Source organism: Scyliorhinus canicula, chromosome 24 (assembly GCF_902713615.1).
Source record: "Scyliorhinus canicula chromosome 24, sScyCan1.1, whole genome shotgun sequence".
Lineage (NCBI taxonomy): Eukaryota > Metazoa > Chordata > Chondrichthyes > Carcharhiniformes > Scyliorhinidae > Scyliorhinus > Scyliorhinus canicula.
This window is the reverse complement of record NC_052169.1, coordinates 20,719,153-20,744,293: the sequence shown is the minus strand read 5'-3', so window position 1 is coordinate 20,744,293 and position 25,141 is coordinate 20,719,153. Positions and strand designations below refer to the sequence as shown.

Sequence of the window (25,141 nt, the reverse complement as noted above, 5' to 3'; positions counted from 1 at the left end):
TGCCTGGGTGGGAGGGTCCCTTGTAGCTCACTGTGTGCAAAGCCAGATTTACGTGCTCACGGTTCTGGTTTAAGATTGAACATAAAGTGAGGCATCGCACAATCGGAGGCTGTTCACTGTGTTTATATCCGGCCTTCACTGTCCACACGCAAACCTTTTCAAACCGGGTACAGTAATCGGGCACATTAATCTGGCCTGCTTTACACTATGAACAGCTGCCAGCACTTCAGATACGCAGCGGGATGCTGTGCAAGAGTTTCACAACAGTGGGCTGGCGCCACAGTGCTGGAAGGAGCCTAGAATAGCCTCGTTTCTCATTACCTCTTTGCCACACGGTGGGTGTTGCACTCGATTCTCATGGCAAGTCTGTCAGCTGGATCACTTAAACACCTCACTTTGAGCAGGCCAACTATGAAAGGCTACGACTAGAATAAAAGTACACGTTTCAAGCTTTTCTGCTCTTGAGGCAGGATCAGAGGACAAAGGAAGGTTTGGGTGGTAAAGTTCACCTCCGTTTGCTCTTGTCGGCTGCTAATGGGGCAGCAGTTACAATGAGCACCCTGGTTTCTTGCTGAGGGGAACACTGTGGCTGAGTGACAGCAGTGGAGGAGAATTTAAAATAAAATAACGGAGGCAGAGTTGCAATGTATGATTTTATTAAAAATACAAGTTCAGTAGTAAAGGGGGTAACGCTGAAATAAGTGGAGGTCTCTAATTTCATTCACAATCTTAAGTGAACATAGTTTTAGCTCTTTTACAGAGGTGGCAACTGTGGAGGGGACTGCGGTGAATAAATAAACCCAGAGCGTTCCAACTTTGCGTTTAAAATTGGGATGAGGCACAGTGGTTAGCACTGCTGCCTCACAGCTCCAGGGACCCGGGTTCAATTCCGGCCTCGGGTGACTTGTCTGGTTGCAGCCCACATGTTCTCCCCGTGTCTGCGTGGGTTTTCTCCGGGTGCTCCGGTTTCCTCCCACAGTCCAAAGATGTGCAGGTTGGGTGGATTGGCCGTGCTAAATTGCTCTTGGTGTCCAGGGTGGGGTTACTGAGTTACGGGCATAGGGTGGAGGTGTGGACTTGAGTAGGGTGTTCTTTCCAAGGGCCAGCAGACTCGATGGGCCAAATGGCCTCCTTCTGCACTGTAGATTCTACGAGTTCACTGTAAGGCAAACTTCAGAATCCAGCTACAAGTGTCCCATTATAACCAGTCCACTGAAGTCTTTCAACAGTATTCAAAATTCCCGGCTGTGTGGCGATTTCCTCAAAAACCTTTCTTGTCGATTGAAATATTTCTACCATCTGCCTTGACTCTAAAGGTGTTAATTTTATATCAGGAGCTTGCTTTTCATAGCGTACTGGGAATGTAGATTCTCAAACCTGAATTTCAACCCATCGTATTTGAGGGACGTATACTTAGCATAGCCCTTGACTGAATATTTTCCAGAGGCTAGATGTATTGTCGACCCTGTAGATGACTAGATGATACGGCCTGTTGAACAGTCACAAAATTGGTTGTCGTATTCTGTAATGCATCATCCAACACCCAGCAATGTTTGTCGACTGGCCTAGTCCTCGGGTTTTATTGCTGTGTTTGATTGTGCAGACTGGAATTGCTCTTTGTTTTGCTGTTCCTTACTGAGATAACCTGCCTGTGGTACCTCTGGGCCCTGGTGAACTATGGCACATTACTTAGATGGCCATTTTAGAAACACAAGATTAATTGGAGGAAAGTGCAATTGAGCAAATGGGACCAGCAAGCACCATTCTATAATTTAAAAGTAACTAGTTAGGCTCAAAATGTTTGATGTTTAGTAGGTTGATGCAAATTGGTAGACAACATATCGAACTTATATGTATTTCAAGTCCCACAGAAAGAAAACAGGGCCTTCATGTGTACACATTCAGCCAATTAATTGCTTTTGCTATGGTCACGTCGAATAGCTAAGTACAACAAGTTTCAGCAGGGAATGATCCATGAACAACAAATTGTTCTGTTTTTAATGGTGTTAGTTTAGGAATGTGCGGTTAATTCCCCAGCCCTTCTTTGAATCGTACGATGGGAAATCTTGCATCTACTTAAACGGGCCTGGATTTGGCAACTCATTCGGAAGATAGCATCGAAGACAGTGCAGCACTCCATCCATATGGCACTATTTTATATGCTGAAATTCTGATTGTTGCTTTGAATCCAGACCCTTCAAACAGCTGTCTGTGTACCCACAATGTGTCGTAGTTCCTCCGTGTCCTTCATAAGTTTCTAATAATGCTGTTTGTTGCTTCTCCAGGAATGGCGTTAACGTCGAGGGAGCGACGCACAAACAAGTTGTGGACCTGATTCGGGCTGGAGATCGTGAGTTGATTCTCACCGTGCTGTCTGTTCCACAACAAGAAGCCGACCGGCTCGATCCAGGTGATGACTCCTCCGGGAATATCTACTACGACTACAGCGAGAAGCGGGCGGTGCCGATCTCTATCCCTGGCTACAAACATGTTGAGCGGAATGGGGAGAAATTTGTGGTGAGTAATTGGGTCATCAACCTGGTTTGCCATTCCGATTGTGAAGGGTTCCAAAAAAATGCTTAGTGCCTGTGTTCACTAGTGAGAGGGACAATGTGGATATAGAAATTGAGGAGAAGGACTGTGATAAAAGTTTGAAAAATTAACACAAAGGAAGCTCGGACTGGTCTGCCAGGCTTAAAAGTAGATAAATCTCCAGGGCCGGATAAAATGTATTCCAGGCTGTTGTGAGGCAAGGGCGAAATACAGATGCTCGCAATTTTCAATTCCTCTCTGGCCACAGGAAAAGTGCTGGCAGACTGGAGGGTAGCCAATGCGGTGCCACTATTCAAGAAGGGAGGAAGGGATAAACCAGGAAACTATAGACCAGTCGGTGGGGAAACTATTGGAAGCAATTCTGAGTGACAAAATTAAGCTCATTTGGAGAGCACAGTAAGAAGTCTTACAACACCAGGTTAAAGTCTGACAGGTTTGTGTGATTTGAAACAAACCTGTTGGACTTTAACCTGGTGTTGTAAGACTTCTTGCTGTGCTCACCCCAGTCCAAAAGCCGGCATCTCCACCTCATTTGGAGAGGCAGGGATGAATCGAAAACAGCATGGTTTTGTTGAGGGGAAGTCATGTCTGATCAACTTGATTGACTTTTTCGAAGAGGTGACCAGATGTGTAGATGAGGGCAATGCATTTGAAGTAGACTACTTGGACTTCAGTAAGACTTTTGATAAGGTCCCACATAGGAGACTGATAGCGAAGGTAAGAGCCCATGGGATCCAAGGAGATTTTGCAGATTGGATCCAGAATTGGCTGGGTGGCAGGAAGCAGAGGATGATGGTCGAGGGGTGTTTTTCTGACTGGCAGCCTGTGTTCAGTGGAGTCCCGCAGGGATCAGTTTTGGGACCTTGCTGTTTGTGGTTTGTATAAATGATTTAGATATAAATGTAGGAAGATTTGCGGATGATACAAAAATTGTTGGGGTGGTAAATAATGAGAATGATGGCCTTCGATTATAGGAGGATGACGATGGGCTGATCAATAGGAAATGGTATTCAGTCTGGATGAATGCGAGGTGATACACTTGGGCAGGACAAACAAGGCAAGGGAATACATGATAAATGGCAGGACCCTTAAAAGCACCAAGGATCAGAGGGAACTTGGTGTGCATGTACACTGGTCCCTTAAGGTAGTAAAGCAGGTAGATACAGTGGTTAAGAGTGCATATACTTGGCTTTTTTAGCCGAGGCATAGAGTTTAAGAGCAAGGGGGTTATGCTGGAACTGTATCAAACGTTGGTTAGGCCACAGCTAGAGTATTGTGCGCAGTTCTGGAATCCACATTACAGGAGGGATGGGACAGGATGCAGAGGAGATTTACCAGGGTGTTGCCTGGGCTGGAGAGTTTTAGTTGTGAAGAGCGATCCATACCGGGGTTGTTTTCCTTGGAGCAGAGGAGACTGAGGGGGCGGTCATGATTTGAGATGTATAAAATTATGAGGGGCAAAGATAGAGTAGTCAGGAATAAACTTGTCCAGTTGGTGCATGGATCAATGACCAGTGGGCAGAGATGTAAGGTAAAGGGCAGGAGGTACGGAGGGATGTGAGGAAAAACCTTTTCATCCACAGGGTGGTGGACATCTGGAGCCCACTGCCTGCAAGGGTGATGGATGCAAAGAGCCACATAACACTGAAGAAGTATTTAGATGTGCACTTGTGATGCCAAGGCATACAAGGCTCTGGGCAAAATGCTAGAGAATGAGATTAGGGTAGTTAAGTTGTTCTTTTTTTGTGACTGGAGCAGATGCGATGGGCCAAAGGGCCTTTTCTGTAAACTCGCTGATACGAAGTCCACCAGTAGGTGTGATCTCTCCATGTTGTATATTTAACACAGCAAGTCGAGCATTGCTGGCAAATGCCAGTTAATGTTATTTTTGTGCAGATGATTTGCTAACAAACACAAGTCTGGGCGCAGCCTTTCTGTTTACTTTTGTGATCTGGGCATTTCTGGCAAGGGTACATTTAATGCCCGTCCCGAGTTGCCTGAAGGCTACCTGAGGTGTGGACTGGAATCAAATGTAACCCTGACCAGGTCGGGTGTTAAGTGAGCCAGTTAACAGGACGAGAACTTATTTACATAGCCACTTTCACAATCTCAGGACTACCCAATCTACATTACTTTTTGAGGTGTTGCAATGGAGTAGGAAACGCAACAACCAATTTGTGCACAGGAAACCCCCACTATTGCATAATAACTCATGGTCGTTTTGTTCTGGTCTTGTCTTACCACATTTGTTTTGTTCTATTTCGCAACGCACTGTGACCGAGGTTGAAGCCATGGCGTCAGTTGTTAACCCACAGCTTCACGAATGCTGTGATTATTAACCATCTGCTGAGTGAGCTTTTGTGGGCCATTGTGTTACTCATCCGCACCCAACTAATTGATGGTTGTTGAGCACTGGTCGTCTTGATGTGTTTATATTTCTACCATGCGCATGCAGAGTGACACCGTAGAAGCAGACATAGAAAGTAGAAGCAGGAGGAGGCCATTTGGCCCTTCGAGCCTGCTCCACCATTCATCATTATGGCTGATCACCAAGTTCAATACCCTGATCTCACCTTTCCCCCATATCCCTTGATCCCTTTAACCCCAAGAGCTAAAATCTTGAAATCACACACATTGGCCTCAACTACTTTCTGTGAATTCCACAGATTCACCATTTTCTGGGTGAGGAAATTTTTCCTCGCCTCAGTCCTGTATTCTCAAACTATGACCCCTAGTTCTGGACTCCCCCGCCATTGGGAGCATTCTTTCTGAACCTACCCTGTCTATCCTTTTAGCATTTTATAAGTTTCTATGAGATCCCCCCTCACTTTTCTAAACTCGAATGAGTATAATCCTAACTGATTTAATCTCTCCTCGTATGTCAGTCCTGCCATCCCAGGAATCAGCCTGGTAAACCTTCACTGCACTCCCTCTATAACAAGAACACCCTTCCTCAGGTGAGGACACCAAAATTGTACAAAATATTCCAAGTGTGGCCTCACCAACACCCTATACAATTGCAGTAAAACATCCCTATTCGGATACTCAAATCCTCTCGCTATGAAGGCCAATGTGCCATTTGCCTTTTTTTACTGCCTGCTGTACCTGCGCGCACTCACTTTCAGCGACTGATGCAGGAGTACACCTAGGTCTCGCTGAGTATCCATCTCTCAATTTACGCCCATTCAGGTAATAGTCTGCCTTCCTATTACCGAAGTGGATAACATCCACATTATATTGCATCTGTCATGAATATGCCCACTCACTCAGCCTTTCCAAATCCCACTAAAGCATCTCTGCATCCTCTTCACAGCTCACCCTCCCATCCAGCTTTGTATCATCTGCAAATTTGGAGATAATACATTTAGTTCCATTAATATATAATATGAACAGTTGGGGTCCTAGCACTAATTCTTCTGGTATCCTACTAGTCACTACCTGCCATTCAGGAAAAGGCCCATTTATTCTTAGCTCCATGTCTGCCGACCAGCTTTTTATTCATCTCAAGACACTACCCGTAATTTCCACACTCTTAAACTTTACATAATAATCTGGTGTGTGAGACCTTGTCGAAGTCATATTTCCTGAAAGTCTAAATAAGCCGCATCCACTGGCTCCCCCCGTCAACTCTGAGTTACATCCTCAAAGAATTCCAGCACATTTGGCAAATCACATTTGGATTCCGTAAATCCATGCTGACTTTGCCTTATTATACCGCTGTGAGTGGCACGGTAGCACAGTGGTTAGCATGGTTGCTTCACAAACCCATCATCCCAGTTTCGATTCCCAGATTGGGTCACTGTGCGGAGTCTGCACATTCTCCCCGTGTCTGCGTGGGTTTCCTCCGGGTGCTCCGGTTTCCTCCCACAAGTCCCGAAAGACATGCTTGTTCGGAGAATTGGACAGTCTAAATTCTCCCTCAGTGCACCCAAACAGGCGCCGGAACATGGCGACTAGGGAATTTTCACAGTAATTTAATTGTAGTGCTAATGTAAGATGACTTGTGACTATAATAAAGATTTTTAAATGCTGTGCTACGGAACCCTTGATAATGCTTTTGAGCAGCTTCCATACTACTGACGTTAAGTCTATAGTTTTGTTTTAGGAACCATTCCCAAGTCCAAATAACTTTGAAAAATGACCACCAATGGATCTACTATTGGACAGTAGAAGTCCTTGGCATTGTGCAAGATCCAACACTTGATTTTCTCTTGGGGTCCTCGCTGTTAAGATTGCTACAAATTTGGCACCTTGGCCACTTTAGAGTGCAAGACAAATGGGTGGCAGAAGGGGAAAAGGGGTTAGGCCTTTCAGAAACTCTTTAAAAGCAGGGAGGGTTTTTTGGGATAGAGGTAACAGTCTCTGACTCCAGAAGCATGCAGCAGTTTAGGAAAACTCTTATTTTTATGGGATGCGCACTTTGCAGGCCAGGCTGACATTTCATTGCCCATCCCTAATTGCCCCTCGAAGGTGGTGGTGAGCTCCCACCTTGAACTGCTGCAGTCCCTGTGGTGCAAGCGCACCTCCAGTGCTGTTAGAGAGGGAGTCTCAGGATTTTGACCCAGCGATAGTGAAGGAGCGGAGATATAGTTCAAGTCAGGATGGTGAGTGGCTCGGAGGAGGAACTTACACCCCTTTACAAAGTGAGTGCGCGCAGGTACAGCAGGCAGTAAAAAAAGGCAAATGGTACGTTGGCCTTCATAGCGAGAGGATTTGAGTATCGGAATAAGGATGGTTTACTGCAATTGTATAGGGCGTTGGTGAGGCCACACCTGGAGTATTGTGTACAATTTTGGTGTCCTTATCTGAGGAAGGATGTTCTGGTTAGAGAGGGAATGTAGCTGGTGTTTCCACATATTTGCTGCCCGTGTCCTTCTGGGTGGTCAAGGTCACCGGTTCGGAAGGTGCTGAATTAATTGATTGAATAATGATTGAAGAAAGAAGTGATTTTATATCTGATCTCGATGTCCCAAACTGCTTTACAATGCAATACGATGTGTTGAAGTGCAGTCACAGTTGTAATGTAGTAAAGTGTGGCAGCCAGTGTACACTGCAAGATCTCTCAAACAACCATGATATATGTAACCAGACACTCTATCTATTTCATGATGCTTGAGAAATAAACAGCGGGCGAGCTCTCCTGTTGCACTTTGTCATAAGGTAATTTACGAAAGGGCAGATATTCCTCCCCCCAAGTGCTGCACTGGTGTGTCAGCTTGGATTATGTGCTCCAGTGACGGGTGTAGGATTTCATCCCATGACCTGCTTACTTGGGTTTGTCGGGTGGCACGGTGGCGCAGTGGTTAGCACTGCTGCCTCACGGTGCTGAGGACCTGGGTTCGATCCCGGCCCCGGGTCACTGTCAGCGTGGAGTCTGATTGGGCCTCACCCCCACAACCTAAAGATGTGGGGAGGCGGTGGCGTAGTGGTATTCTCACTGGACTAGTAAACCAGAGACCCAGAGTAATGCCCTAGGGACCCAGGTTCAAATCCCCCCCCACTGCGGATGGTGAAGTTTGAATTCAATAAAAATCTGGAATTAACAGTCTAATGATGACCATGAAATACTGTTGATTGTTGTAAAAACCCATCTGGTTCACTAATGTCCTTTAGGGAAGGAAATCTGCCGTCCTTACCTGGTCTGGCCTAAATGTGACTCTAGACCCACAGCAATGTGGTTGACTCTTAATTGCTCCCTCAAGGGCAGCTAGAGATGGGCAATAAATGCTGGCAGAGCCTGCGATGCCCATGCCCATTGACCAAATACAAAAAAATGAGGGTAGGTGGATTGCCCCTTAATTAGAGGATAAAAAATTGGGTATTTATTTTTAAAAAAAAAAATACTTGTTGCTGCGTCATATTTAAAATAAGTGAAAATATTAAATATTTAAAAGATATTTTCTTGTTTGTGTTTGAATTGTGGCTACAATCTCCAGCCTGCTAATGCTGCTTTGTTTTTAGGTATTCAACATTTACATGGCTGGACGCCAGCTGTGCTCTCGACGCTTCCGTGAATTCACTATCCTTCACCAGAACCTGAAGAGGGAATTTTCTGACTTCCATTTCCCGAAACTCCCGAGGAAGTGGCCCTTTTCACTCTCTGAGCAGCAGCTGGATGCCAGGCGGCGAGGCCTGGAAGAGTATCTCGAGAAAGGTGAGCTTGGCACACACTGCCTAGTCCAAGTTCCGCTGGTATTTGTACAAATCCCCTGTACCGCAGTGAAACCTGTCACAGCCTTTCAGAGGCCGATGATGAGCGTGTGACAGGAATTGTAGTTGGAAAAGATGTGAATGCACGGTTAAGGCATAAGAATGGTCCTGGTTAAGTAAATGAAGTGTTTTTTCATATTATGAACTTAATTTGGGCTCTGTATGTTGCAGTGATTTGTGGTTCATTAAGATTGCGGCTTGTGTGTTTAAACCTGAACACATTTATTGGTAGGTTTCAACAATGTACACGTCCAGTATGGTCTTGCATAGAGCTATTCCATCCAGGCACGCTGCTTGCCAAGTTCAGTTCTCGACTGTTCTCTGACCATGTAACTACATACATTGGAGTGGATTGGATTTGTTTATTGTCACGTGTACCGAGGTGCAGTGAAAAGTATTTTTCTGCAAGCAGCTCAACAGATCATTCAGTACATGGAAGAAAAGGGAATTTAACAAAATTCAAGAAAATACGTGAGAATACATAATAGGGCAACACAAGATATACAATGTAACTACGTAAGCACTGGCATCGGATGAAGCAGACAGGGTGTAGTGTTAATGAGGTCAGTCAATAAGAGGGTCATTTAGGAGTCTGGTAACAGTGGGGAAGAAGCTGTTTTTGAGTCTGTTTGTGCGTGTTCTCAGACTTCTGAATCTCCTGCCCGATGGAAGAAGTTGGAAAAGTGAGTAAGCTGGGTGGGAGGGATCTTTGATTATGCTGCCCACTTTCCCCAGGCAGCAGGAGGTGTAGATGGGAGTCCATGGATGGGAGGCAGGTTCGTGTGATGGACTGGGCGGTATTCACGACTCTCTGAAGTTCCTTGCGGTCCTGGGCCGAGCAGTTGCCATACCAGGCTGTGATGCAGCCAGATAGGATGCTTTCTATGGTTCACCTGTAAAGGTTGGTAAGGGTTAATGTGGACATGCCGAATTTCCTTAGTTTCCTGAGGAAGTATAGGTGCTGTTTTGCTTTCTTGGTGATAGCGTTGACGTGAGTGGACCAGGACAGATTTTTGGTAATGTGCACCCCATGGAATTTGAAACTGCTAACCATCTCCACCTCGGCCCTGTTGATGCTGACAGGGGTGTGTACAGTACTTTGCTTTCTGAAGTCGATGACCAGCTCTTTAGTTTTGCTGGCATTGAGGGATAGATTGTTGTCGTTACACCACTCCACTAGGTTCTCTATCTCCCTCCTGTATTCGGACTCGTCACACTGTGGGCAGCTCCACTCTCTAGTCTGACGTGAACCCTTGCTCTGCCCAGCACCTTGCATTATAATGTACATGAGCACATTTCATCACTGTGTGGGAGGTGGTGCTCTAATTGGGACACTGGTCAAGAGAAATTGACATTCTGCTTGCAGTGAAAGAAACCATGCTGGATGCAAATCTTCACTCTTACAAGCCTGACTCTTTTGGGTTTCTGAAATAAAAACTCTAGTCTGGCACCATCTGTGGAGAGAGAAACACCGTTAATGTTAACTGTTTCTGTCATTGAAGTTGGTGTTTCATTGGGCTGTTCGAGTGGTGTCGGCTATGGCTCAATGGTAAAACACAATCTCCTCTGGGTCAGGTGGCCATGGGCCAAACCTCACTCCGGAGACTTGAGCAGATAATTGAGACTGACTCTGCATCGCAGTACCAAAGGAGTGTTGCACTATCTCCTGACCAATACCTAGCCTCATACCTAACGACACCAAAAACAAATTATCTGCTCAATTATCCCACAACATGTGGAGCCCTTGTTATGTGCAAACTGGCTGTTGTGCTTCCTTAATTAAAACCATGAATACACTTCGAAAAGTGCTTTGGCTAAGAACTTTGGAATGTCCTGATGTCGGGAGAAGGCACTTTATAAATGCAGACTTTATTTGCATAGGTGGCGATGAGGTAAGTGATTTTGAGTCTTACTCTGGTTTGTGCAATGTGACAACTTTGGTTTGTGATGCAGAACAAGGCCAGCAGCACGGGTTCAATTCCCGTACCAGCTGAGAATTCTGAATTCTCCCTCTGTGTACCCGAACTGGCGCCGGAATGTGGCGACTAGGGGCTTTTCACAGTAACTTCATTGCAGTGTTAATGTAAGCCTACTTGAGACAATAAAGATGATTTATTTTATTTATTGGTAATTTGGAAAGCTGATGAGTTCAGTGTCTGTTTACACTCACAATTGTATGTTAACTGCCCCTCTCTTTGGCTTTCTCATTGACACCAATGATTTCACTTACTAGTTACATTCTTTTCTCAATATTCATTGCTGGAGCTGACCCACTCATTCATTTTTTTAAGAAGCCCTCACAAAGGGCTCTTTGTCCATCTTATTGGACAACTACTCTGAAGCAAGCTGGCGATTTAATGGTGCATCTTTCAGAAATTGCTGCTGTTAGTTTGATTGTAACATTTGATTGAAATAGATTTGAATAAAGCTTGAGAGGCTTGCGTTTGAGTGGCTGTGTGCAGCTCGAGGGATGTAGTTTGGGAGTAATTATGCCCCTCTGAAAGACCTTTTTTCCTGTCAGGGCTGTTTGAGAGTGGTTCAGTGAAAGCAACCCGGCCTTTAACAGCCACAAAGAATGGCAACTATACGATCCACCTCGTCTCCGGAGGTCCAGAGAAGTTGGTCTCGTAGGCCAAAGAAGCGGGGGCAGTGAAGCTGGGATAAGGACAAATTGTTGTAGGACAAATTGAATGGGCTCCTTGGCGAGGGACAGCAGAGGGACCCACGGAATTCGGCCAAAAAGTACATGACGTGGGAATCGTTGACCTGAGGGCAGACACAGCCTCTCAATTTAACATTTTATCCAGAAGATTGAACTTTTGTGCAAGACTCCTTTAGTTCACCTTCAGAGAGCTGCTGCAACAATGGTGGGTTGTGAAGGAACGAGGTTCTGCGTTCCCCCGTTCTCCCCCCCCCCCCCCCCCCCCCCAACTTATTCATAGGATGTGTGTGTCGCTAACAAGACCAGCAATTGTTGGCTATTCTCAATTACCCTCGAGAAGATGATGATTGCACCGCTGGAGTCCATGCGGTATAGGTGTACCCATGGTGTTGCTAAGTCGAGTGTTCCAGGATTTTAGCACAGCACCAGTGAAGGAATGGCAATGTACTTTTAAGTCAGGGTGGTGTGTAACCTGGAGGGGAGCTTGCAGGTGGTGGTGTTCCCATGCATCTCCTGCCCTTGTCGTCCTCAGTGGCAGAGGTCATGGATTTGGAAGATGCTGTCAAAAGAACCTTGGTGAGTTGCTGCAGTGCACCGTGTATATGGCGCACACTGCTGCTGCTATACACCGATGGGGGATGGGGTGAAGATCAGGTGGGCTACATTTTCCAGGATGTGGTCGAGCTTCTTGAGTGTTGGGGCTGCACTTATTCAGGCACTAATGGAAAGGGCTGAGGGGAGCCTGCAACTGGTACAAAGGGCACTACTACATTGAGCAGTGTGTCACAACCTAACCGTGCAAGAGAATGGCAGATTAAAAGGTGGATTACAGAAGACTGCAAGGGAATGGACAGAAAGACAGTTGTTTCTGGATTTTTCCAATGCCATGGGACATGGCTGTGTTATCCATTGTGTGTTGGCTGATGCGCTTGTGAATAGTGCCACAGGATGTTACTGTGGCAGTTTTGTAAAGATGATATTCGAGAGAGATTTTGGCTTTGGACAGCTTCTGTCAATCTGCTAACAGGCTGACCCTGTCCTGCCCGGGGAAGTGACCATTGAAAGGTCTCTTTATATCAACTGTGGTGCTGTGCCAAAGAGACCATGTGAAGGTCCCGTCATCAGTACTCATTCTGAAAGACAGCAGTTTCCTTGCTGTGAATGCGTGTGTTTGTGTCGATTATTATCAGGGGACATGTGGGGAGTGTTGATGTTATCGGGGATGGTTTAGCACACTGGGCTAAATCGCTGGCTTTTAAAGCAGAGCAAGGCAGGCCAGCAGCACGGTTCAATTCCCGTACCAGCCTCCCCGAACAGGCGCCGGTATGTGGCCACTAGGGGCTTTTCACAGTAACTTCATTGAAGCCTACTTGTGACAAGCAATTTTCATTTCATACTGGCTGGGAGAAAATGCAAAGATTAATTTTGATGAAATTTGACTTAAAGTAACTGTATCCTTTGCTAATGACTGTACAAAATAATTCTTCAGCTTGCCGAAGAATGCCATGCACCATTTTTAAAGTGCTCTATTTTCTGCTGCTATTGAGTCCACGGTGCACTATGCTCGGGTCTAATACTTTATATCTTAACAATTTAGCACTGACAAAGCTGTTCTTTATCATGTGTTTTTCTCGTTGAGGTTTGAGCTCCTCTGCTGATATCAAGCCTTCAGCTGGTGCCAGTGTCACGGGAGGATTTGCAATAGGCTCTAATTTTGATGCTGTTTTTCTTTCCTATTTGAATTTTGCACCTAATCTTCCGAGGTGTTTTCTCCAGACCCCTGTTAGAATAGATCCCGAGCTCTGCCACCCAATTATTCTACGTTCCCCTCGTCTCTGCACAGAAAGCTGGCTGCCTGGGGAGCCTGAGGCCTGAAGCTGCCCATTCTGTGCCTCCGTGCACACATACCAACACTGCAGGTTTATCTGCACCAAAGATAAACGAGACCGAGCATTTTAATTTGCATGGAGCAAGACTCTTGAAACTGTCGTGACTGAAGCTGCAGTGTGTTGCTGGTGGCATTTAAATCCAGGTGATAAAATCTGGAATTAAAAGCTCTCAGTAATGGTGACCACGAAGCTATCATGGGTTGTCGTAAACACCTTATCTGGTTCATTATGTCCTTTTAGGGAAGGAAATCTGCGATTGTTACCTGGTCTGGCCTACATGCAGACCCACAGCAATGTGGTTGACTCTGAATTGCCCTCTGAAATGGCCCAGGAAACCACTCGGTTCAAGGACAGTAAATGCTGGCCGTGCCAGCGACAACAACAGCCCATGAAAGACTAAAGAAATAAAAATTAGACCGGTTATAACAGGGGTGGGCAAACTACGGCCCGCGGGCCGCATGCGGCCCGCCAAAGGTCTTTATGCGGCCCACCAAGATCAAGTCATAAAAAAAATAAATTAAAAAAATTTAAAAAAAATTAAAAAATTTTTTTTTTTTTTTTTAAATAAGGTTAATTGGGGGGGGGGGGCTGTTGGGTTACTGGTATAGGATGAATACGTTGACTTGAGTAGGGTGATCATTGCTCGGCACAACATCGAGGGCCGAAGGGCCTGTTCTATGTTCTATATGAGGCACCCAGAATCATAACCGGGTGAAGCGCCATTTATGAAAAGTAGAGAAAAAGAGGGCTAAAGGCAGGATGCCGCCGGGGGAAGCACTGAGGTATATGCCGCACGCTAATTGGTTACAACCGGGACTATTAATTAATATACTATGCGGCCTTTTAAAATTGTGAATTTCTGAATGTGGCCCTTGCACGGAAAAGTTTGCCCGCCCCTGGGTTATAGTGTCATAGTGCAAATTACGCCATGAGGTTTAAGATGATTTAATGGCATTCTCCATGTCTACCTATTTCCTTCGCAAAGCTGAATCCAGACATAACCCTAAACTAGAACTCAGCTATTCAAGCATGATGACAGGAATCGCTTATGGAACCCCCTTCTCGGGGGAAAAACTTGAGGGAAACGATTGGAGGTGGTTGTAGAGTCAGTTGAAAATTAAATTGAGATTGATTGATTTTTGTAGACAATGGTATTGAGGGGCCTGGAACCCAGCTTACTGGATGTGCTGTGGTGCCAACCAGCCGTGATGTACAGGTAATTTAATGGTGGAAGATTCAAGAGGCTGAATGGCCTCTTCCTGTTCCTGTGTTTTGAATGGAGAACTCCAGATGTACGCAGCCAAATGCTCCGAAATAATTCGGATCAGGCCTATTTATGGCAGAGGAACTTGTAAAATGCCAAATAATCCCATTGCTATCAATTTTAAAAGGCCATTTTTTGGGTTATCAAGCCACAAACATCTAATCTGCTGCCATGCAAACCCCTGGAGATTTTGTGAGATTGCACAGCTTAAAGCACAGGGGAGTGAAGGCCACTGAAATAATTCTGATCTAGTATTCCATACAACTCTCTCTGTGGAAACAATATATTGCTGCAATTGGAGATGTGTGGGCAAGCTCTGTTTTTCATGTTATGGTGGATGCGACTCATGGAGCAATCCCTCTGGCAGGGGAAGTTTTTCACTCTGAGCTTCCATCAGTGATTTGATGAATGCCGTAGTCAGGGACTGCAAGCCTTTCTGAAGTTGTGGTGCCCTGTTTTGCAAATGATATTGTGTTGAGACACTCTTTCCCGTCCCAATGGAGAAGGATGTTCAAAGGGAGTTTAGGGCTGTGATATAGCTAAAATACGGAACCTCTGTGTTATTATTTTTAAATTCTTTCATGGGATGTGGCTGTCGCTGACTAATTAGTGGTGATAGGACGATGGTGAGCTGCCACCTTGAACCGCTGCAGTCCATGTGGTGTAGGTTCACCCAGAGTGCTGTTCCTAGGTTGATGCTGGGTGGCCCGTCTGGTTTCATTCCCGTCAAGACTTCGTAGCAGTTTGATACAACTGAGTCACTTGCTCGGCCATTCTAGAGTCAACCACGTTGCTGTGGGTCTGGAGTCACATGTAGGCCAGACAGGGTAAAGACAGATTTTCCTCTCTAAAGGGCATTAGTGAACCACATGGGGTTTTAGCGCAATCGACAACGGTTTCATGGTCAATATTACTGAGAATAGCTTTTAATGCCAGAATTAAAATAGAACATAGAACAGTACAGAACAGGCCCTTCGGCCCTCAATGTTGTGCCGAGCCATGATCACCCTACTCAAACCCACATATCCACCCTATACCCCTAACCCAACAACCCCCCTTAACCTTACATTTATTAGGACACTACGGGCAATTTAGCATGGCCAAGCCACCTAACCCGCACATCTTTGGACTGTAATTAGTAACTGAATTTAAATTCCGCCAGCTGCTCTGCTGGGATTTGAACCTGTCGCTCCAGAGCATTAACCTGGGACTCTGGATTGCCAGTCCAGTAACATTACCACTGCCTCCCCAAATCTATACTCTCATTGAGCGCAGTTCACTGTGAGGACAGGATTGTGGAATCGCCCCTCCAATATGCCATATCTATCACCTTGGATGGTAGCCTAACAGATGGGATATGCTGTAATAGCAGAGCACCATCTCACCCATGTCTGAGTCCCAAAATCAAACTATAGGTGCATGTGTAGAAAAGAGGTGGAGGCAGCTTGCGGGGGTGGGGTTTAGCTCCAGCCAATTCCTTCCAGTAATTGAGTATCCTGCAGCTTGTTACCATTATAGCGGGCACACTGCTTTGCATAAACCCATCACACGGATGTGAATTAAGGAAGGAGTGAACGTGATGTGCAACATTTGAACATCCAAGAATAGGTTGTCTCCAGCACCATGCAGGCTGCTGCCTTAAGGTGCCTCTACCATCGGAATTCAGTTATCTGGTGCGACGGTAATAAGAAAACCCTGGAGCTTGGTACGACTGAACAAAGAACAAAGAAAAGTACAGCACAGGAACGGGCCCTTCGGCCCTCCAAGCCCGTGCCGACCATGCTGCCCGTCTAAACTAAAATCTTCTACACTTCCGGGGTCCGTATCCCTCTATTTCCAAAGAGGTCTGCTCCTGGTAAGTGTTACCTGGGATGAGGAGAGACAAAACAAGAAACCCTGTATCTACAATGGTTAGGAAATGAATAGGTTTGCATGTGAAAAAGTTGTCCAGAAGCTCTGGGAAGAAGTTTGTTTCAAACTTGAACTGGAAAGCTGCACTGATGGCTGCATTCTCTAAAGGTGTAGGTATCAAAAAGAAATCAAATGCGGAGTTAATAAGGGGCTGCCTATACCTTGTCTGACCCCAGTGGAGAAAGCAGAGCAGCACTTGGTCATCACATCAACTAGAGACCAAAAGTGACAGAATGTCAGGGCGAGCAGCAGCTTGGTTTGAGTTTTGAGTGTGGGCTGGAGCTGAAGCTGTCCTTTCGAGGCACATCAAGATCTGGGGTGCCGTGCTGTGCAATGTTGCTTCAGGACATTGTCCTGTTTCATGCTTGTAAAATCTGGGACAATTATCCAGGGCTAATTATTGTTGGAGGAGGCTTGAAAAACAGAACAAGTACATTGTTGCTGCTGCCCAGGGAAAAATGCATTGGTTTGTTTCTTGGTGTCTTGTGCGTGTTGAATTGATGTATTTCCACTCTGGGCAATTGAACACTTTTCACTTCCTGTGTAAGTATCAGTCATGGTCAGGTTACACCTTGTGTGAGGCAGAGGTGGTGAGTGAACTTTCTTCTCCTTTTTAATAAAATGTATTTTTGAGAAGGCGTGTTTTAAACAATTTTTAGTGTGTCTTTCAAGAATAGACAGAAACGCTTTCTGGCAAATGTGAGTCAAAAAGAAAGGATAAATTTTTATTTGCATAATACCTAAAACGTAAATGCATGGGAGGCTACAAAGGGATAGAGGTTAATTGAGTGGGCAAAAACTTGGCCAATGGTGTGTAATGTGGGAAAATGTCCCTTTTGTTGGGAAGAATACAAAAAAAAGCATAATATCTCAATGCAGAGGGATCTGGGTGCCCTTGTGCATGAATCACAAAAAGCTACTAGGCAGGTATAACTGAAGCAGAACCTCCCACTGAATCTAAGCCCTGTAATCTCTCCATTTAAATAATATGCTTTTTATTCTTCCTGCCTGAATGGACAATTTCCCACTTTATATTCCATTTTGCCAACTTTATACCTAGTCAATTTACCTATATCCCTTTGCAGCCTCCTATGTAGTTACAGCAAGTAATCAGGAAAGCTAATAGACCGTTATAATGTGATTGTTGATTGCATGGGAATTGAATACAAAAGAAGGGAGGTTGTGCTTCATTTATACAGGGCATTGGTATGGCCGTCTCCTTACTTAAGAAACGATGTGAATGCATTGGAAGCAGTTCACAGAAAATTTACTCCACTAATACCTGGAATGGGAGGGTTGTCTTGTGCGGAAATGTTGCACAGGCTGGGCTTGTATCTATTGACATTTTGAAGGGTAAGAGGCGACTTGATTGAAACAAGATCCTGAGGGGTATTGACGGGGTGGATGTGGAGAGGGTGTTTCCCCTTGTTGGAGAATCTAGAGCCAAGGGTCACTGTTGAAAAATAGGGGGTTGCTCATTTAAGACAAGAAGCGAGAATTATTTTCTGAGGGTTGAGTGTCTTTGGAACTCTCTTCCTCAAAGTGCAAGGAGAAAGTTTTTGAATATTTTTAAGGCTGTGTTAGATTATTGATCAAGGGGGTGAAAGGTTATCGGAGGGTAGGTGCAAATGTGGGGTTGAGTTGCAGCCGTGATCTCCTTGAATGGGGTAGCAGGCTGAATCATAGAATTTACAGTGCCGGAGGAGGCCATTTGGCCCATCGAGTCTGCACCGGCTCTTGGAAAGAGCACCCTACCCAAGGTCAACACCTCCACCCTATCCCAATAACCTAGTAACCCCACCCAACACTAAGGGCAATTTTGGACACTAAGGGCAATTTAGCATGGCCAATCCACCTAACCTGCACATCTTTGGACTGTGGGAGGAAACCGGAGCACCCGGAGGAAACCCACGCGCACACGGGGAGGATGTGCAGACTCCGCACAGACAGTGACCCAAGCTGGAATCGAACCAGTGACCTTGGAGCTGTGAAGCAATTGTGCTATCCACAATGCTACCGTTCTGCCCTGAAGGGGCGGAGTGGCCGGCTTCTACTAATTTGCCTGCTCCTATGAAAATTTTATTTTTTTTCTCCAAGGTTTGAAATTGTTTCTATCCAAGTTTTGAACTCTAGTCATTCCAATTGGCGACTCTTCACAATTTCTCCTTGTTCTCTCGAAAGCAACAAGTCTACGATTGGTGGCAATTCTTTGTGGGCCTTGATAGCGAATGATTGCCCCCTTCTTGTTTTTAGGTTGCACCATGTGGCCTCAGTTGAGGAGTCTGCTGAGATATCATCCCTCCTCACTGCAGTGATTGACTTCTTGAATTTTGCAGCATCACCTCTCCCACCTGACCAGCCTGAAGATTCCATACTCGGACTATTGAACTGTCAGTCCTGCCCCTCCCTCAACCATGTCTCTGTGATAGCAATAATATTGTACTCCCATGTGTTAATCAACACCCTCCGTTCATTTGCCTTATCCGTAAAACAAATGCCATCCAGCCACACCATATTCCCTTGTGCATGAACATGTCTCTCCTATGCTCTGCTTCCCAGATTGACATGGTTTTTCTTCTGTAATTGGCTGTGATCCAGGAAACTAAATCCCTCCCTCCTGCACCTTCTCTTCAGCCTCACATTCATTATTCTATCCTCCTGTTCCTATACTCACCGGAAACGTGGCACCAGGTGTAATCCAGAAATTACAACCTTTGAGGTCCTGCTTTTCAATCTGTCATCTAGCTCCCTAAACTGTAGTGGCAGGACCTCATCCCTCTTTCTGCCTATGTAATTGGAACCAATGTGAACCACAACCTCTGACTGTTCATCCTCCCTTTCAGAATTCCCTGCAGCTGTGCAGTGATATCCCTGACCCTGGTACCAGGGAGGCACCGCACTATCCTGGAGCCAAGTCTGACTCGCTCACAGTGCCGTGAGCCAGGTCCTGGCTGCACTCACCAAAAGAACCGTTGCTCTCACCATTTACCAACACACAAAAATGGTTCTTGAGTGGGGATTTCCTGACTACCTGCCTGCCCACTTCTGACTGGTGGTCACCCTTGCACCACTGTGCCTCCAGCCGAAACTCAACCTGTAAGAATTCCCACATGCTGCAGGCTGTGCAAACCACAGGACTGAGCTCCCCAGTTATACTTTTACTTAAAAGACACTTGGGTTAAATTTATGCCAATTAGATAATTATTGTAGTTATCTTTTTAAAAAGCTACAATTCTTATCTTCCCTTAATGTGGTAGCACAGTGGGCAGTACTGTGGCTTCACAGCGCCAGGGTCCCTGGTTCGATTCCCAGCTTGGGTCACTCTGCGCGGAGTCTGCGCGTTCTCCCCGTGTCTGCGTGGGTTTCCTCCGGGTGCTCCGGTTTCCTCCCACAAGTCCCAAACGATGTGCTATTAGATGAATTGGATATTGTGAATTCATCCTCAGGCGCCAGAATGTGGCGACTAGGGGATTTTCACAGTAACTTCATTGCAGTGCTGGTGTAAGCCTACTTATGACAAAGATAATTATTATTATGTAGTTTTAAAGTGGGGAAAACCAATTTGCCAATCAACTCTCTTGTCGCTTTTACTCCTGCAAGACCACTCTCTGAAGATTAAAAAAATTAGAAAGCGAGAAAACACATCTTTCTCCTCCGCACTGAATTCCCACTTTGCTCCAAATTCACGATTGCACTCACCAACTCTGGCTGTCTCTCACGCAGGGTGCCCTCTCCAAACTGCTCATGCGTGAGTCACACACCAGTTAAGGTTCACCAAAATCGGCACTTATTGATGCTCTTCAAGCTTCAGGTGATTGACTGTTAACTGCCACTCGGTTAGCAGAGTCAGCTCCCTTATTAACCGTCTAACTAGGCTACTTAAGACGTACCAGTTCAATTCCCGTGTTGCTCCGAATTCCCAAATACACTCACTCGCTCTGCCCCCCCCCCCCCTCCAAAATGATGTGCTCTTTCCCAATTGCACATGCGTGAATCTCGAGTCAGTGTTCCACGATCTGGCATGTTTCCGAGCGGAGGGTGCATCCGGCTGCTGCTGCAGTCTTGGGCTGCCTGGCCCCTAATATCCACTTGGCCCCAGTGCATGGTAAAGGAAGGTCAGCCCTGAGCTGGGAATGGAGCCCGGAGCATTAGGCATTCCATACCTTGAAGGGGAAAGTGGGAACCTGTACTTGTTGGAAGGGTGAATAGAAGGTGCTGGTTCGCGAGGCTTCGAGCAGTATTGAGCATAGTTGGACATTTAGAGGTCCTCTTTTGCAGCTCATGTTGGAGCTCAGCTGGGAGATTATCAGTGTTTAATGGGTAGCCTGGTGCTGAGTTATGGGAGAGAGCAGTCACGATGCATCGGGCCAGTGAGGCTGAGGAAGGAATAAACGTGAAGGAATCTGATGTGTCAGGAAGCCACCGTTACCAGGCGGAAAGAAAAGTGTTGCTTCGTCATCTTCCTGTGGTTCCCACTCCTCCTCCACCCCATAATAAATCGCATGATTCTCTTGGACAAGTTGCGTAGTTAGCAAAGTATACCACGGATCACTTGAAATGACAATGCTGTTTAATTAAAGGAAAGGCTCTCATTGTAATAGCAAAGCACGGTAGCACAGTGGTTAGCACTATTGCTTCACAGCACCAGGGTCCCATGTTCGCTTCCCGGCTTGGGTCACTGTTTCTGAGGAGTCTGCACGTTCTCTCTGCGTGGGTTTCCTCCGGGTGCTCCGGTTTCCTCCCACAAGTCCTGAAAGACGTGCTGTTAGGTAATTTGGACATTCTGAACCCCCCCCCCGTACCTGAACAGGTGTCGCACTGTGGCGACTAGGGGATTTTTACAGTAACTTCATTGCAGTATTAATGTAAGCCTACTTGTGACAATAAAGATTATTATTATATTGATTTGCAGAGATTGAATGCTGTAGGTGTCAGTAGAAGTGCAAGAAATATTTTTACTTGGCAACCTTGCGACAGAATCCACAGGATTATAGTGGTCCAGTTATTAAAAATTGGTTCCAAAATATCTGGCACTGTTGACAATGAATTAGTTCTACGCAGAATCATCAAAAAGGATCTGTTGGGTGGAAACTGTGTGGGTGTAACTTGTTAAGATGTATTGATATTGGGTCTAATGAATTTGCATTACAACAATGACTGCATTGAAGTGTTTCATTGACTATAAAGTGTTTTGAAATATCCAGAGGAGATGAAAAGTGCTGAATAAATGCAAAAATCTTTCTCTGAACTGTTGGATTATTTTGCCTCCATTTTGTGCCTGGGTATGTCTGTCCTTTGCATACATTCTCTCACATAGATACATAGAACATACAGTGCAGTAGGAGGCCATTCGGCCCATCAAGTCTGCACCGACCCACTTAAGCCCTCACTTCCACCCTATCCCTATAACCCAATAATCCTCCTAAACGTTTTTGGACACTAAGGGTAATTTATCAGGGCCAATCCACCTAACCTGCATGTCTTTGGACTGTGGGAGGAAACCGGAGAACTCGGAGAAAACCCGCGCAGACACGGGGCGAACGTGCAGATTCAGTGACCCAAGCCGGGAATCGAACCTGGGACTCTGGCGCTGTGAAGCCGCAATGTTATCCACTGTGCTACCATGCTGCCCTTGACATGCATAATGTTGTGAGGAACATAGAACATTACAGCGCAGAACATTACAGTACAGGCCCATCGGCCCTCGATGTTCCGCCGACCTGTGAAACCAATCTAAAGCCCATCTACACTATTCCCTTATCATCCATATGTTTATCCAATGACCATTTAAATGCCCTTAATGTTGGCGAGTCCACTACTGTTGCAGACAGGGCATTCCACGCCCTTACTACTCTCTGAGTAAAGAACCTACCTCTGACATCTGTCCTATATCTATCTCCCCTCAATTTAAAGCTATGTCACCTCGTGCTAGCCATCACCATCCGAGGAAAAAGACTCTCACTGTCCACCCTATCTAATCCTCTGATCATCTTGTATGCCTCAATTAAGTCACCTCTTAACCTTCTTCTCTCTAACGAAGTATAATGAAATGGTCCTGTACAAAGCATAATATATATTCCCTGCATGGATTGTTTTCTTAAACCGCACATTTATATTATGCGTCCAAAGCTAGCTGTTGGCCATACCGTATGAGATCTGTGCAGAATTCTGGCCATTAAAGCATTAAAATGTTACTGCACTTGAGGTGGTGTTTAAAAACTGACATCAGGGTCAAGTTGGGAAATTGATGCTTTGAGGTGCTCTGATTTTGAGAGGAATTGACAACGTTAATGCAGGTTTGTACAACACAAATGAATGGTCATGAGTTTACAAAAAGTAGTACATTGGGAGCGTTGCACAAATCTGGTTCTTAATTCATATGTTTTCAAAGAAAACGTTTAGGCAATAAAGATTTCGCTGTAGAAAATGGGGCCACCTGATTGAGAAGCGGGTAATAACTAAATGCAACTCCAACAAGGCTGGGTTTATTAGTCTTAAAAGGTAGATAGTCTTTATCTTACAAGAACAGAGTTGATTGTGAAAAGGAACGTAATGAGTGGCCCATTTCTTGGATGTCTTGGTAGACCCAGGGTCGCCTATCGTTATTTCCATAATTCCGGGGAAGAGGATTGTAAAAATCCATTAGAAATAGAAATTATTCCTGTGCAGTGCTGATTCATTGTGTGTTGAAGGTAAAATAACTTGTTTGTATTTCTGTTTGAACCATCTAATATGATCCCAGACCAGACTCCCAACAGTGGCAGGATACTGGACCGAAACTCTAATGTTTTAGTTTATTTTTATAAGACTGTGCGGAAAGAATACTTAATTCCAGGTGTGGTTGCACAAACAAATAGGGCGTTAGCATTTTAAAACACAACTTTATTATTAATACAATAGTAAACTCTTTAACATCATACCTGAAAATAGCTTACAATTGCCCCTCGATTACCATCTCTATTCCCAATTAAACAAGAAAGGAAAAACATACGGCTCTCAAACCATCCTATATTCCAATGGCACTGAGTAATACTTGCTTTCCAGAACTGATTTGGCTTCTGTTAGAACCCCTGCAGCCTCTGGCTGGGTGTCTATTAAAAGCTGTTTCAACTGGTCTGTTTCAGCTTCCCCAATGTGCTCGGACAAGTCTGCACTGCTTTGAAATGGTTATTTTGTAACGATCCTACTGTGAGAGCAAACAGCCTTACTTGTGGACTCCTTGTTCGCCAAATCAGAACTCAACTCAAAACTCTTTCTCAAAATGTCTGAATACCGTAGCTCTGCCCAGCAATGACATTGTCTCCCAAAGACTGAAAACACTAACTTCCCAGGGACTCCCCCCGTGTCAAACAACAGCCCATTAGCTCAGGCTTTTATGATGGTCACTTTTACCGTTGACTCCTAAAAACATGACCACTACAGTCAAACACACTCTAACCCAGCCTTTTAACCCTTAAATTGCCAAATATTTATAATCCAGTACATCTAAGATCCTGTATTCGTCACACATCTCGAAGCACGCCACGTGTCATAGGGATGGTGATTCAGGGCCTTGGGTGGAAGGTTCTTTAAATTTATCTGTGTGTTTGCTGACAGAAGCATGCATATCAGTTTGGAAACAGACTGAGGCAGGTGTAGCTGTGCCTTAGTCAGAGCCACCAAGAGATGATGGGCTTGCCCTACATACAGAGTAAAGAATAATTTCTTTGTTGCCTGTGTGGAATGTGGATGAGGGAAACAGAGCTAGTAGAGGTTTGCTCTAGATTTCAACTAGTGCAAGAAACTACAGTGGTCCTCGTATGTCAGAAAATAGTCAATAGAATTAGCTTGGAAAGCTGTGGGCAGGCAGTTGTCTATCTGCAGTTGTGTATGTGCTGGCAACCCAAACAAGGAGCTGAGTAAAAAGCAAATCTGAGTTCATCGTAGTTCTAAACTATAGTGTTAAATTAGTAGAAGGGCGGAACGGCGGCGCAGTGGTTAGCACTGCTGCATCACGGTGCTGAGGCCTGGGTTCGATCCTGGCCCTGGGTCACTGTGCGTGTGGAGTTTGCACATTCTCCCCGTGTCTGCGTGGGTCTCACCCCCACAACCCAAAATGATGTGCCGGGTAGGTGAATGAGCCATGCTAAATTGCCCCTTAATTGGAAAAAATAATTGGTTACTGTAAATTTATTTATAAAGTTAAATGAATAGTTATTAATTTGTTTAATTTTGTTTTGTACAAGTAAAGTTGTTTCTGTTTGAAAACATGAAATCTTGTGATGCAGACTTCTTCTTTAAGCATTAACAGGATTGCAACGGAAGGCAATAGTCATGTGGAGAAATGGTTATTGAAGTTAAGATTGTAAGCGGGTTCAAGGGTTACACTGTCTGACTTTCCAGAGAGAACGGAGTGAGACATGCAATTTGAGATTGTAGAAAATCACAGAAATTACATATTTCCTTCTCATCCATCCGTTATTTGCCTTTTTGATGCTGCAAGACACTAAAATGGCATCTGATGGATTTATCTGCAGTGACCATTGAAGGTGTATTGCATCAAATAATCTTTCCCATTGATGTTTCCTCCAGTAGCTCGTATTCGCTGATGTTATGTGTTCCGATCATTTGTATTTGTATTATTTTCATAGTGCTGTAACCATCTTTTAATAA

General features: G+C 45.1%; 1 protein-coding gene across 2 annotated transcripts in view; it reads left to right on the top strand.

The window, feature by feature from the left end:
• The window catches only part of LOC119956909 (sorting nexin-27-like), a 139,726-nt gene that overhangs the window by 59,250 nt on the left and 55,335 nt on the right, over positions 1-25,141 (top strand). For both annotated transcript variants that reach the window (XM_038784469.1, XM_038784470.1), the window contains exons 2-3: positions 2,286-2,517; positions 8,515-8,707. In XM_038784469.1, coding sequence (XP_038640397.1) covers positions 2,286-2,517; positions 8,515-8,707 — 425 coding nt within the window. The remainder of the gene's footprint in view (positions 1-2,285; positions 2,518-8,514; positions 8,708-25,141) is intronic.